An 11,134-nucleotide genomic window follows, 5' to 3' on the forward strand; every position below is an offset into this window, starting at 1 on the left:
TAAGAACATGCCTTTGAAGATGCTCCATGAAATAAAACAAATTGTGGGTTCCGTATCAATAACCATTCTTCCCAAATCTAAAGAAAACAACAACGAACTACAAAATCATTGAAATGATAATAATGCCCTCACTATGCCAGTTAATTAATTGCACCGCATTTAACTAGTATTTGTTTTTTTCTTTAACAATTAATGTCATCCTTATTCTTTACATTATTCATAGTTCGTAAATAACTAAAAATGTTTTATTCAAATATTTATAATTTACTAATATTTTTATCTTCGATTTTTAATGATTTTTTTCATTCCTTCTCTTTATTATTTATTAATGTTTTAATCTTTCTATGATTTTAATAAAATATTTATTTTCTATTTTTATTCTCTTTATCATACTTTTTATTTAAAAATATTTGTCATTTTATCAATACTATTATTTTATGTACAAATGTACAATAATAACATTGATCTCATTCGTATTACTCAAATCACCCACCACTAGATCCTAGTGGGTGTTTTTTTAGTTTTGGTGGAAACGTTTCTTCCTTTCCTCTTCCTTTCTTTTATTTTCTCACGTGAAACCGTCAAACAATTATCACATTTTTTTAATTCTCTTTTTCTCATTATCCTTTCATTTCTTTTTCTTTTTTTCATAAACCAAAGTATTAAAAAATTAATCTCACTTTCCACATATTTTCTTTCCTTTTCATTCTCAAATCAAACCAAACAGGCACCGAGTAAAGGAGAAAAACAGAAAACACTGTTATCGACACAATTTTGTGACGGTATATGGTGAACAGTACAAATTGCCAAATGGGTACAACAACCTCAGCCCGGTGGCATGTCAAATAGGAGTCAAACTCGAGAGGGTAACCATGTATTGAATTCAAAATAAGTACTATTATAACAAATACAATCTCAGTGAAGTTTTATTATTAAATAGAATACATGGCACACTGACAGACCTTACATTACAGGTAGCAACCTGTATTCACAAACTGCTAAACGTTTCATCAGATGTAATATTTACAGAAGGAGGAAGAATGGTAAAAGAACATCACCAACAACCTAATCAAAGTACAATTTTCCTTTCCAAATTGATATCTCCCCTCCACCAGATTGTCAAACGATTTGGTTATTCTCTCAACACAATTTCAACGGATGACAGAATAACTCAATTCGTCAACAACCTAAAGTAGAATGGAGTAATAATGTAACATGCTGATAAAACTTGTTAACTACGGAGACCATGACAATGAAAACGATAACTAGCATTAAATCCAACTCTGGGGCATGGCGTAACCTTTGATTGGTTCAGATGGATCGCCAACTAGACCTCTGCCGCTGCTTGAGCCACGGCTAGAACTCCCCGTTAGCATTGCCATCAGGCTACCACCATGCACCCTGCCTTCAGGAACAGCAACTGACACTGGCAAGTGACTACCTTCCTTGGCTGAGACATGAGCAGTTGCAGCTTCAAACTGTTCGAAGTCGGAACAGGTTGCAGTGCCTAGACTACTCCCTATTTTCATCATATCTATACCCATGTTTTTGTCAACGAGTACCTGCTTTAGTTCATCTGTTTTACTGGAATGAGGATCCTGAACAACAGATCCCAGTGAGATGCCTCCATGAACCCTCTTGTCATGCACTAGCCCACTATGAAGTGCACATAGACCTGTTTTCCCCCTTGCAAATGAATTGCAAGGACCATCCTGTTGGATGCCATATTCTGAACCCGGATGGCCCCAAGAGCATCTCTTGCCTCCCCCATGTGCTTTGCAAAAGTCAGTGCTGCCTTGTGCACTCTTTCCACAGCCTTCAAACTTGCATCTCTTGCCTCCCCCATGGCGGACACAATGATCAGTCCTTCCTCTGGCACTCTTTGTGCAGCCTGGTACAGCACACCTCTTTCCACCCCCATGTGCCACACAGAAGTTGGTACCTCCATGCACACTTTTAGTGCATACTCCACCACCCTGGTATGTACAGCGTTTTCCCCCTCCATGGCCCTTGCAATATGGGGTGCTCCCCTCAGCACCTTTGGTGCACCCTGGTGCAGTACACCGTTTACCCCCACCATGTGCTTTGCAAAACATTGTGCTCCCCTGTGCCCCTTTTGTACATCCAGGAGCTTGGCATCGACGCCCTCCACCATGTGAGATACAAAGGCCTGATAGGCCTTCTGCACTCTTGGTGCAATTTTCTCTCTGGCATCTCTTGCCCCCACCATGCCGGATGCACAATCCAGATTTCCCTCTGGCAGCCCGGGTACAACCTTCATGATTGCATCTCCGGCCACCACCATGGGCAATACAGAAATCTGTACGTCCTTCTGCACTCTTTGTGCAACCAAGGAATTCACATCGCCTGCCACCTCCATGTGCCTTGCAGTACACTGTACGGCCCTCAGCTCCTTTGTGGCAGCCAGGTTTCTGACACCTCCTACCCCCACCATGAGATATACAACGTCCAGAAGCACCTCTGGCACCCTTCCCACATCCCTCTACTTGACATGTTTTAGAATTACTGGGGCGATGTAGTGCCTGTTGCTGCTGTGTAAGCTCAGAAATGCAGGTGACCAAACTTTTTGGTCTGGTAGACGAGAGTTCCACAACAATAGGACTATGATCAAACTGCTTTGAAGACTGATTTAAAAGAAAATTAGTGCCTGTATTTGATGATGTCTTAGAAGATGGCAAAGCAATCCCTGGCTTCCAACTACATGAAGTTGATCCCTCATCTGTATTTTGTGTCCCACTGAATGCTAATGGCATCTCCATATTCAATTGAAGAGGTGATGGATTTAGATGTACACTTGTAATATCCGACTCACAGGGCCCAGTGGAAAGGCTTAACTCCAAATCAAATTTTGGTTGCAGCTCCATTGTCTTCAAACTTGGATTAACAGGTTTCTTCTGGCTGTGTACCTTCTCACAGCCAAGATGAAGAGAAAAGTCCAGTTCAATATCTAAAGATGATTCCTCATCAATATCTTTGGCTGAAGACATAGCAGTGCAGGCAGCAGCTGAACTCCCCTTGCTGTCTGAGGAACTGCTTGAACGCCCAAGCCCAAGTGACAAAGAAGAGTCAACTCTTTGACCCATACATCCATCAATTAAATCCCACTTCCTTTTTGTTCCCTTATAAGAGGGCACAGAGGTGGGAATTGAAGAACCAGGGGAATCAAGTCGTAAGATGGTATCTGTCCCATGATAATTAGCTCCCCTTCCTTCAACTTGCATAGAATTGCCCAAAATCTTGAATGCATTTGCAGAATGATTAGCAGCAAATCCTAAAAAGTTCTTGAACCTCGCGTCCATGAAAGTGATGAAACCACTCCCGAAACAATATCTAATCCTATTTATGAATTTCACAGTACAACCTTCCTGACTTCCGGGTAAAAAAAGAGATGCTTATCTACAAAGTTAGGGTTAGATGTGTCTACAGGTGTTTAATGCACCCCCCACTGACAAATCCTGAAGTATCACGACGATCCATCTATAAGATATAAAAAGTTAAGCTGAGGCTGAGTTTGTCAGTTGCAAGTACAAATTAACCTAACAAGATCTGACTCCTTCCAAAACACACCATGGAAGCACTCATACTGTTTGCATTGAACCACATGGTCGGAACTGAAACATCTGCCAAAATGAACATGGTTGCAATCAGACTTGGGCAAGCCGATTTAAATAAAAGTGGGTCATAGATGGAATCAGAAATAAGTGAAACACACAAAAAAAAAAACTTATGATTGCCACATACCAGATATTCAATGGCCCAAAACAAGCAAAAGACTATAAATTTAAAACTTAAGAAAAAAAAAACTTTTCCAAAAACTTTATAAAAATTGTTCTCCACAGAAATTGAAAAGTGGGATAGAACATAAAGACCACAGATAAATCTACTCATAATAGCATTTAAATAAATGAACTGGGCACACAAATTTCCATTGTGTAAGGGCATCACAAAGCTAGCAAAACAAAAACTGTAGCTATAGTTATAGTTATATAAAAAGCAAAAGGTATGGAATTACATAGCCGTGGCCACCCTTCCAAAAACATGTTTACAAATCAACCCTAATCTTGAAGAATGAAATTCTAATTAAAAGTTGGGCTGATTAGCAAACCGGAGAGATAGCTGAGTGCCAGAGTCACTGTTCAGCCAACTCCAAGTGAACGAGTAGTTGAAGTAGTCAATAGTTATTATATATAAAATAGTGTGCATAATGCAGCATTTCAGAAAACAAGCACATTGTTTTCTCTGTTGTTTGTTTGTCACTAGAGCACCAGAAGTGCAGGTCAGACCCTGCTGACTACCACTTTATACTATGTTTTCACCAATTCTGGATAGAAGGGGCCACCCACTTTATACTGTGTTTTGAACCAACTGGCTGAATCCAGTCTGCTGACCAGCTGGTCCTTAAACACAACGAGACATTATCATGTCAAATAAATTTTTTAGATAATAGAGGACTTAGATGTCTGCCTAGCTTTAACAGATGCATCAATATTAAAGAGTATACGAAAATGAGACAGAGAGAACTAGAGCAAACCTCGCCAGTTAACTGATAAGACATCTTTCCATAAAACAGCAGAAGCAACTAGGAGAAAACAGCAGCCGAACACCAAATACCTAAGTGCATCAGTTGAAACAGTTCTACTAATATTATAACACAGAAAAGCTATGCAATAACACATAAGAAGCATAAGATAAAGACTAAGAGCAAGCAAATGCATATATGAAAATATGAAATAACAAGTATTGGATTCTTTAGTATAGCACACAGGATAACTACAGTCTTTGAATGTAATAATTTCTCAACAAGAAGACAGCACATCGTTAAATTAACAATGAAGAAAAAATAACCGAGCAAGAGAGCCTGAACAACAAGTTTAGAACTCAGTTGCACAGTAACATGTTATATTTATATATAAATACAAGCATTGGAGCGAAAATTGTTTCTTCTTTCTTTTAGCTACTTCTGTTTCGAGAAAAAAAAATCAATTAAAACCAACCAAAAAAGGAAGAAGGGCTAACCCAGAAAGTTTCTTTACATATAGAGTAGATCCCAAGAAAAAAATAAAATAAAATAAATCCATTCAAATAAAACATAGAAAGAATTGACCAAAACAAGCGTAAAACAGAGAGATTTATGGAGAATTCCGATAATTTGTTGCGTTTGATCAAAGTACCTGGAGTCACAAACTCCAATAAATAAATAGAAAGACGGAAACCAGAAACAAGGATGGAAGCGCACAAGTTGAATTAGCGAAATATTAATACTAAGTACCCAAATATGCTGAATTTGATCACTATCGTAAAATCGGAGCTAATTAAGGAAGAAAAAGATTGAAGTAGAAAATATTATATTGAACTGCAGTGATTTGCAGAGGAAAGGAGGAGAAAAAACAAATATTCCAATTCAACTTTCAACGTTCTAAATTTGCTGAAATATGCTAAACTGAGAATCTTCAATCAAAATCAAAATTCTGTTTCCACAGAGTCGAGAAGGAGAATAAAAACATCAATTCATTGGCACGCCCGTCCTTTGAATACAATTCCAGATGCCAAATAAATAAAGTCGAAATGGAAAACGAAAGGGCACGCAAATGACGATGATTCCCTTAGCTCGCAGCTGAAGAGGTTCAATGAAAATTAGATTGGAGCGATAAATAGAACATGAATTGAAATTGGATATCGGAGATCTAAGGAAGAGTGAGTTACCTAGCGCGTCGATTGGATTCGATTTGATTTTATTTGATTTGGGGTTAGAGAAACGTTTCTAGGGTTTTGAAATTCGGCGAGAGAACGAACAGCGAAGGCCGACAAGAAACGGCGAAGAGAGAGTGAGAGCAATGAGGATGAAGAAGTGCGTGTTCATAGTGAGCGTACGCTACAACCAATTTTAATACGAGACGGATTCTAGGGTTACGTTTCTCTTCTTTCTTTTTTATTTGACTTATACTTCAATTATTTTTGTTTCTTCCATAATTATTAAAAAGAAAAATTGTTTCTTCTTGAATTTGTGAACAGTTTTATGATTTACACCACATGTGAAATCCTAGCTAGCTTCTTTACACAGTTTTTTTAAGAGCTTCACAAGGTTTCCTTAGTTCAAAGGAAATTACAGGAAATAGACATCTAAGATGTTAAGCAACTTATTTTAATTAGTTTTTAATTTTTATTAGTTAAAAAATTATTTAATTATTTGATAAGTAAATTTTAGTGTTTTTTAAAATATTATTTTAAGTAATATTTTTAAAATTTTTAATTTATAAATTTTTATATTTTATTTTATTTTTATCTTAAAATATTTATTCAATTTTTTTGATATTTTTTTAAAATATGTGATTTTATATTTTTCAACTATATAAAATAGTTAGTTTTATCAGATATTTATGACTTAATAAACTAATTTTAAAAAAAATAATTTTTAATTATTAACTAATTTTTTAACTTTTTAACTGACTTTAGAGTTTTTAATTAATTTTTTAACTAATTTTATGGAATATAATCTAGTGACAAATGCCTAGGTAGTATATTCACAAAAAAAAAAGAGTTTAAATATATATTTTTTTGCCTAATCATATAGTAGTTCAATTTAAGCTTAGCTTGAAAAAATCGTGAAAAAAAAAAAAACTTTCGCGGAGTTTGAATTTGGTTTTGGGAGTTTGAATAAAATGAATAGTTTTTGGTTTGATATACTATAAGTCATGAAAACTGAATCCTCTCCTGCATCTCCCTTGAGCTGCTTTATACATCTTAGGTTGGATGCATTATGTCCAACAGCCACACGCCTTCGTGTAGTCCTTCACCTGTGTTGGGTCTGTCACAAGCGGCGAATCCAAACTCGTCCTTCGCTTGCGACATTGGCTTCAACATTTGCCGCCATTATTTCCGCTTTAAGCGGAAAACCCAAATCAACCTTAATCATCATTAGCTACCGGTCTTCGTTTGTGTGTTCTGTTGTATTTTGTTTAAATTTTTTCTTCATTAAATATTTTGTGCGCATATGAAATAACTAGCTAATTATCTATAATTGTGATTGTTTATATATAATGCTACAAGCATTTTCTGATCTTCAGTGTCCTGATTCTTATAATTGCACACCTTATTATTATGTGGGAGGATGAACATTACAGTTCTCTGGAATTTGATTAATATAGGTATTTTTTAAAATTAAATACCAATTTAGAGTGTTCTTCAAACAATTTATCAAATTAAGTCTTATGAGGTAGAAAATTGATGACACCAATCAACTTAGCTCCACCTAATGGTGTTATTATGAAAAATGTCATTCGTTTAGTGTGTGAATAACTTGATTTATCTAGTTAAACATATTTTTTAATTTATCATTAAATTTTGTTTTTCGAACGTGCATGAAAGGCTACACTTGATTGAAAAATGTATTTGACTGAACGAAGTTATTCCGTTGACGTTATTAGGTCATTTACATATTTAATCGGGTAAACTTTAGTTGATTGACGTCATCAATTTTTTCAGCATGATAAATTATTTAAAAACCATCCTAAAAGTGATATTTAATTAAAAAAAACTTATATTGGTCAAATTCCCACAGTTCTCGAACATTTCTTATGATGTTAGTTGACCCTTGGGATTGTTTCCAAATGAAATACAAGTCAGTAGAGTATAATATTTCATGCAAAAATGAAATCATAAGCAAAAAAAAACAATACATTAAGAGTGAGCAAAGTTTGCCAATTCTTTTGCAAATCCACCATTAACAAACCCTTTCTTCCAAAAAACATTTCTATATGTTATCTCAATCATAGTTAGAGATTCATTATGCTATCAGGTTTGGCACCAGGGCCAGAGTTTGTGGCGGTAAATGATGGAGCAGCTGTTGCGGGTGAAGGACAAATTCGGGTACAACGCTTGAAGTAAAGCCAACGGTGGCAAACATTAGAAAGGTCGTCATGAGTGAATAACAAAATAAGACTCTTTGGACACAAAACATGACACGAGGAAAGATGCATCTAACCATCAATGTTTATTTTTTAAACTTATAATGTTAACCGTCAGATGCATCTTAGGGACAATAAAGCAGTTGGAGAGGAATTCATAGAAGATTTGGATTCATAACTCACCACCACCCATGTCAGATTGAGTAATCTATTTTGTCACGTATAATCTTACAAAAGGAAATAATTATTTTATTTGTTTAATTTTTAAGAAAGAAAATAAACAAATAATGAAGAAAATAACATGCATAACAAAAAAGTGAAGGAGACAATATAAAAAATAAAAAATAAATGATATTTATATAACAAATTATACAACAAGGTATATAATTAAGAAAAAAAAAGATGAAATTTGAATTTAAAATGCAATGAACGATAGAGTGAAGGAAAATATAAAGACAAAATATAATATTATATAAATTATTATATGTATATCATATCTCATATTATAATTATAATGACATAACTACATAATTAATTTATTGGGTAACAGATGTTAGTCAACTAAAATACTGTAGTAAGTAGTAAATATTTGACATTATTGTTAGGAGTGTTCGTTCAGTTTAGTTTGATTTTTTTATCGAAAATTATTCGAATCCAACTTAAAAAACATAATTGGTTTGGTTTAGTTTAATTTTCATTTAAAATAAATTTCAAATCAAACAAATATTTTATAGTTTAGTTATTTTTTATGTGTTTTTCACTAAAATATTATTTTATTAAAATTTATATACTTTCTTTTCATATTTTAAATAAAATTATATTAAAAAATTATTGACATAAATCTAAAAAACTTATTAATATGTTAAGTCTTTTGCAACAAAAATTTACAAAATATTATATATTTTAAATAAAAAATATCTTAAAAAAATCTTTTAAAAAGAAAAAATAATATACATATATGAATTTCGTATATATGATATTACAAAAATATTCTAAAATGTCAATAGTACAGGTAAAATACATAACACTAAAGTAATATTAATGTTAGTATAAATGTTACAATTTAATTCGATTTCAAAAATATAAATCCAACCGAATCCATCAGTCTGAAAAAAAATCATATCAATTTGATTTTTAGTTGTTTTTAATTTTTCTATGATCGATTTGTATTTAAACACTTCTAATTAAGTGTATTTCATTCGGGTAAGAATAAATATAACGCAAGAAAATAGGTGGAATAGAAACTAGTGGGGATTTTTTTTCTTGCCTAGGTAAAGAAAGAAAAATAGGTAAAGAAAAATGAAAAAAAAAAGTCACATTCAAGAGTTGTCTATCCTTTAATGCAAAGTAAACTAAAAGTGTAAGACAACTATCATAGATATCCATTGAAACCCCCGGTTCCCTAATATCAATAATGCACTGAATTAAATTTGAATTATAATATTACTAGTAATGCACTTTTGTAACTAAAAACTAAAAATAGAAAATCAAAATAGAGAATGTTTTCTTAACGATAAATCTCTTTTACAATTTTTATTCATTTTTAGTTTCTATGGAATTTCAAAAAATTAATTTTAATTCTTCTATTTTTTTTACTCTTTTCATTTTTTTATCCTCAAAATTAATGTTTGAGAGGATAAAAAATGAAAAAAAGGAAGCAAAAATCCAATCTTCCAATAACAAATTTTGAGTATTAAAGATAAAAATGGAGAAATTTGATTAAAAATGTTAGAATGGCTAAAGTTATTCATTTGAAATTTGACCAGAACTAAAAATCAACAAAATTTAGAAGCGAAACTAAAAAAACAAATCTGAAATAGGTGAGAAAACAACTTAAATAACCCTAAAAATTTCTTCCACAACTTCAATTTCTGGAGACAGGCATTTGACTATCACCCCTGGGGTATAAACACAAATAGATCTTGATAAATGATACTAATGGATAGTAATTTACATATTCTGATAAGTGTTGGATGCGCATGAATGAGAGATTGTAGCCAAATCGTCCAACTTCACTTCAATGTATCCGTACGTGACACATGCCTACCATTATATCAAGCTAGATGGAAAGGAAACCACGTCTTTATGGAAGAAGACAGCACCTGATCTTGAAACCTGTTTTATTTACCTCACTGCCGCGACATGCCGACATATAAACATGTTCTGATTCTTCATCAATTTTTTTGCTGTTTCAAAATTTAAGGGAGTTAAGTTTCATGAATTCAATAAGATAAAATAAAGTTCAACCTTTTAAAAGTGTTCGCGGAAATATTTATAAATTACAACTAGCTAGTATCGATTAATAAAGTCTTTATATCAACGACAAAAATTTAAATTCATATTTGAGATAAAAATCATACAATCTATAACAACTAGATCAATTTTGTAGACGGGTTTCCATCAGCTTGGACCAGGGTGTTGCATGTTTGAATACTTATCCAATTTTGCTGCTAAACGCTAAGCAAGCTAGCTTGTGCAAGCTTGAGGATGCACCAACGACGGTAGACGAAGTTGCCACCAGAACTGAAGATTTTTATTTTTTTATTTTTTTATAAATAAGATATCAAGTTTGAATCTTCTTAAATGAAAAATATGACTAGAAAATAAGAAATTCACTAAAGATGATTAGTTAGTCAAATTTTTTGATAAAAATTAATTATTAATAAAATTAATAAATATTTCATAGATAAATAAGATTATAAAAAATATAGTCTTTCCTGAAATAATTAGCCAAACTAAGAAATTAAATTAGTCATGAAAATAATAAATTTATTTTAAAAAAAACAAATTATGATGAAATGATATTTTTGAAAAAATTCATAAAGAGAAAGTAGAAGATAGTAAAGTACTGGTAATTAACTAGAGAGAAAAGATATAGAGCGTGTGTTGTCTAGATGCAGTTTAGTTTATGCTTTGTGTTTGGGAGGGTAAAGAGTGTGAAAGGAGAAAGGAAGGGTTAAGGATTACGCGGCGTGGCGATACGAGATTGTTGATAAGGCAATAATGGCGGACGCCTTAAGTCAACTTGACGTTGGGTGAAACGGTAGCGGCTCGTCTCGTCACTGCTTTCCTTGGACTTGGACCCCACACCAAATCTATACTATTAATTATGAAACTTTGTCTTTTTTAATGAGCTTTAAGAATTATTTAATATATTTTATTGAATATTTTAATTATTTTAAATAAATATTAAATAATATTATAGTTTA

The 11,134-nt window shown here is 33.0% G+C and overlaps 1 protein-coding gene and 1 long non-coding RNA gene across 3 annotated transcripts; both read right to left on the minus strand.

The window, feature by feature from the left end:
* Positions 1 to 901: 901 nt before the first annotated feature.
* LOC100784837 (uncharacterized) lies at positions 902 to 5,936 on the minus strand. Of its 2 annotated transcripts, none has more exons than XM_003532992.5 (3): positions 5,725 to 5,936; positions 4,553 to 4,632; positions 902 to 3,641 (listed from the first exon to the last, which is right to left on the minus strand). In XM_003532992.5, the coding sequence occupies exon 3, from the start codon at positions 3,318 to 3,320 to the stop codon at positions 1,272 to 1,274; it is 2,049 nt and encodes a 682-aa protein (XP_003533040.1). In that variant the 5' UTR covers positions 3,321 to 3,641; positions 4,553 to 4,632; positions 5,725 to 5,936; the 3' UTR covers positions 902 to 1,271. The 2 variants fall into 2 exon arrangements, with proteins under 2 accessions (XP_003533040.1, XP_040873823.1); XM_041017889.1 differs by having other exon boundaries at positions 4,553 to 5,635.
* Positions 5,937 to 9,758: 3,822 nt separating this feature from the next.
* On the minus strand, positions 9,759 to 10,886 carry LOC106799624 (uncharacterized). Its single transcript, XR_001389312.2, has 2 exons — positions 10,286 to 10,886; positions 9,759 to 10,111 (listed from the first exon to the last, which is right to left on the minus strand). It is a non-coding gene; the product is annotated as an uncharacterized lncRNA (long non-coding RNA).
* Positions 10,887 to 11,134: the final 248 nt, after the last annotated feature.

Source organism: Glycine max, chromosome 8 (assembly GCF_000004515.6).
Source record: "Glycine max cultivar Williams 82 chromosome 8, Glycine_max_v4.0, whole genome shotgun sequence".
In the NCBI taxonomy this organism is placed as follows: Eukaryota; Viridiplantae; Streptophyta; class Magnoliopsida; order Fabales; family Fabaceae; genus Glycine; species Glycine max.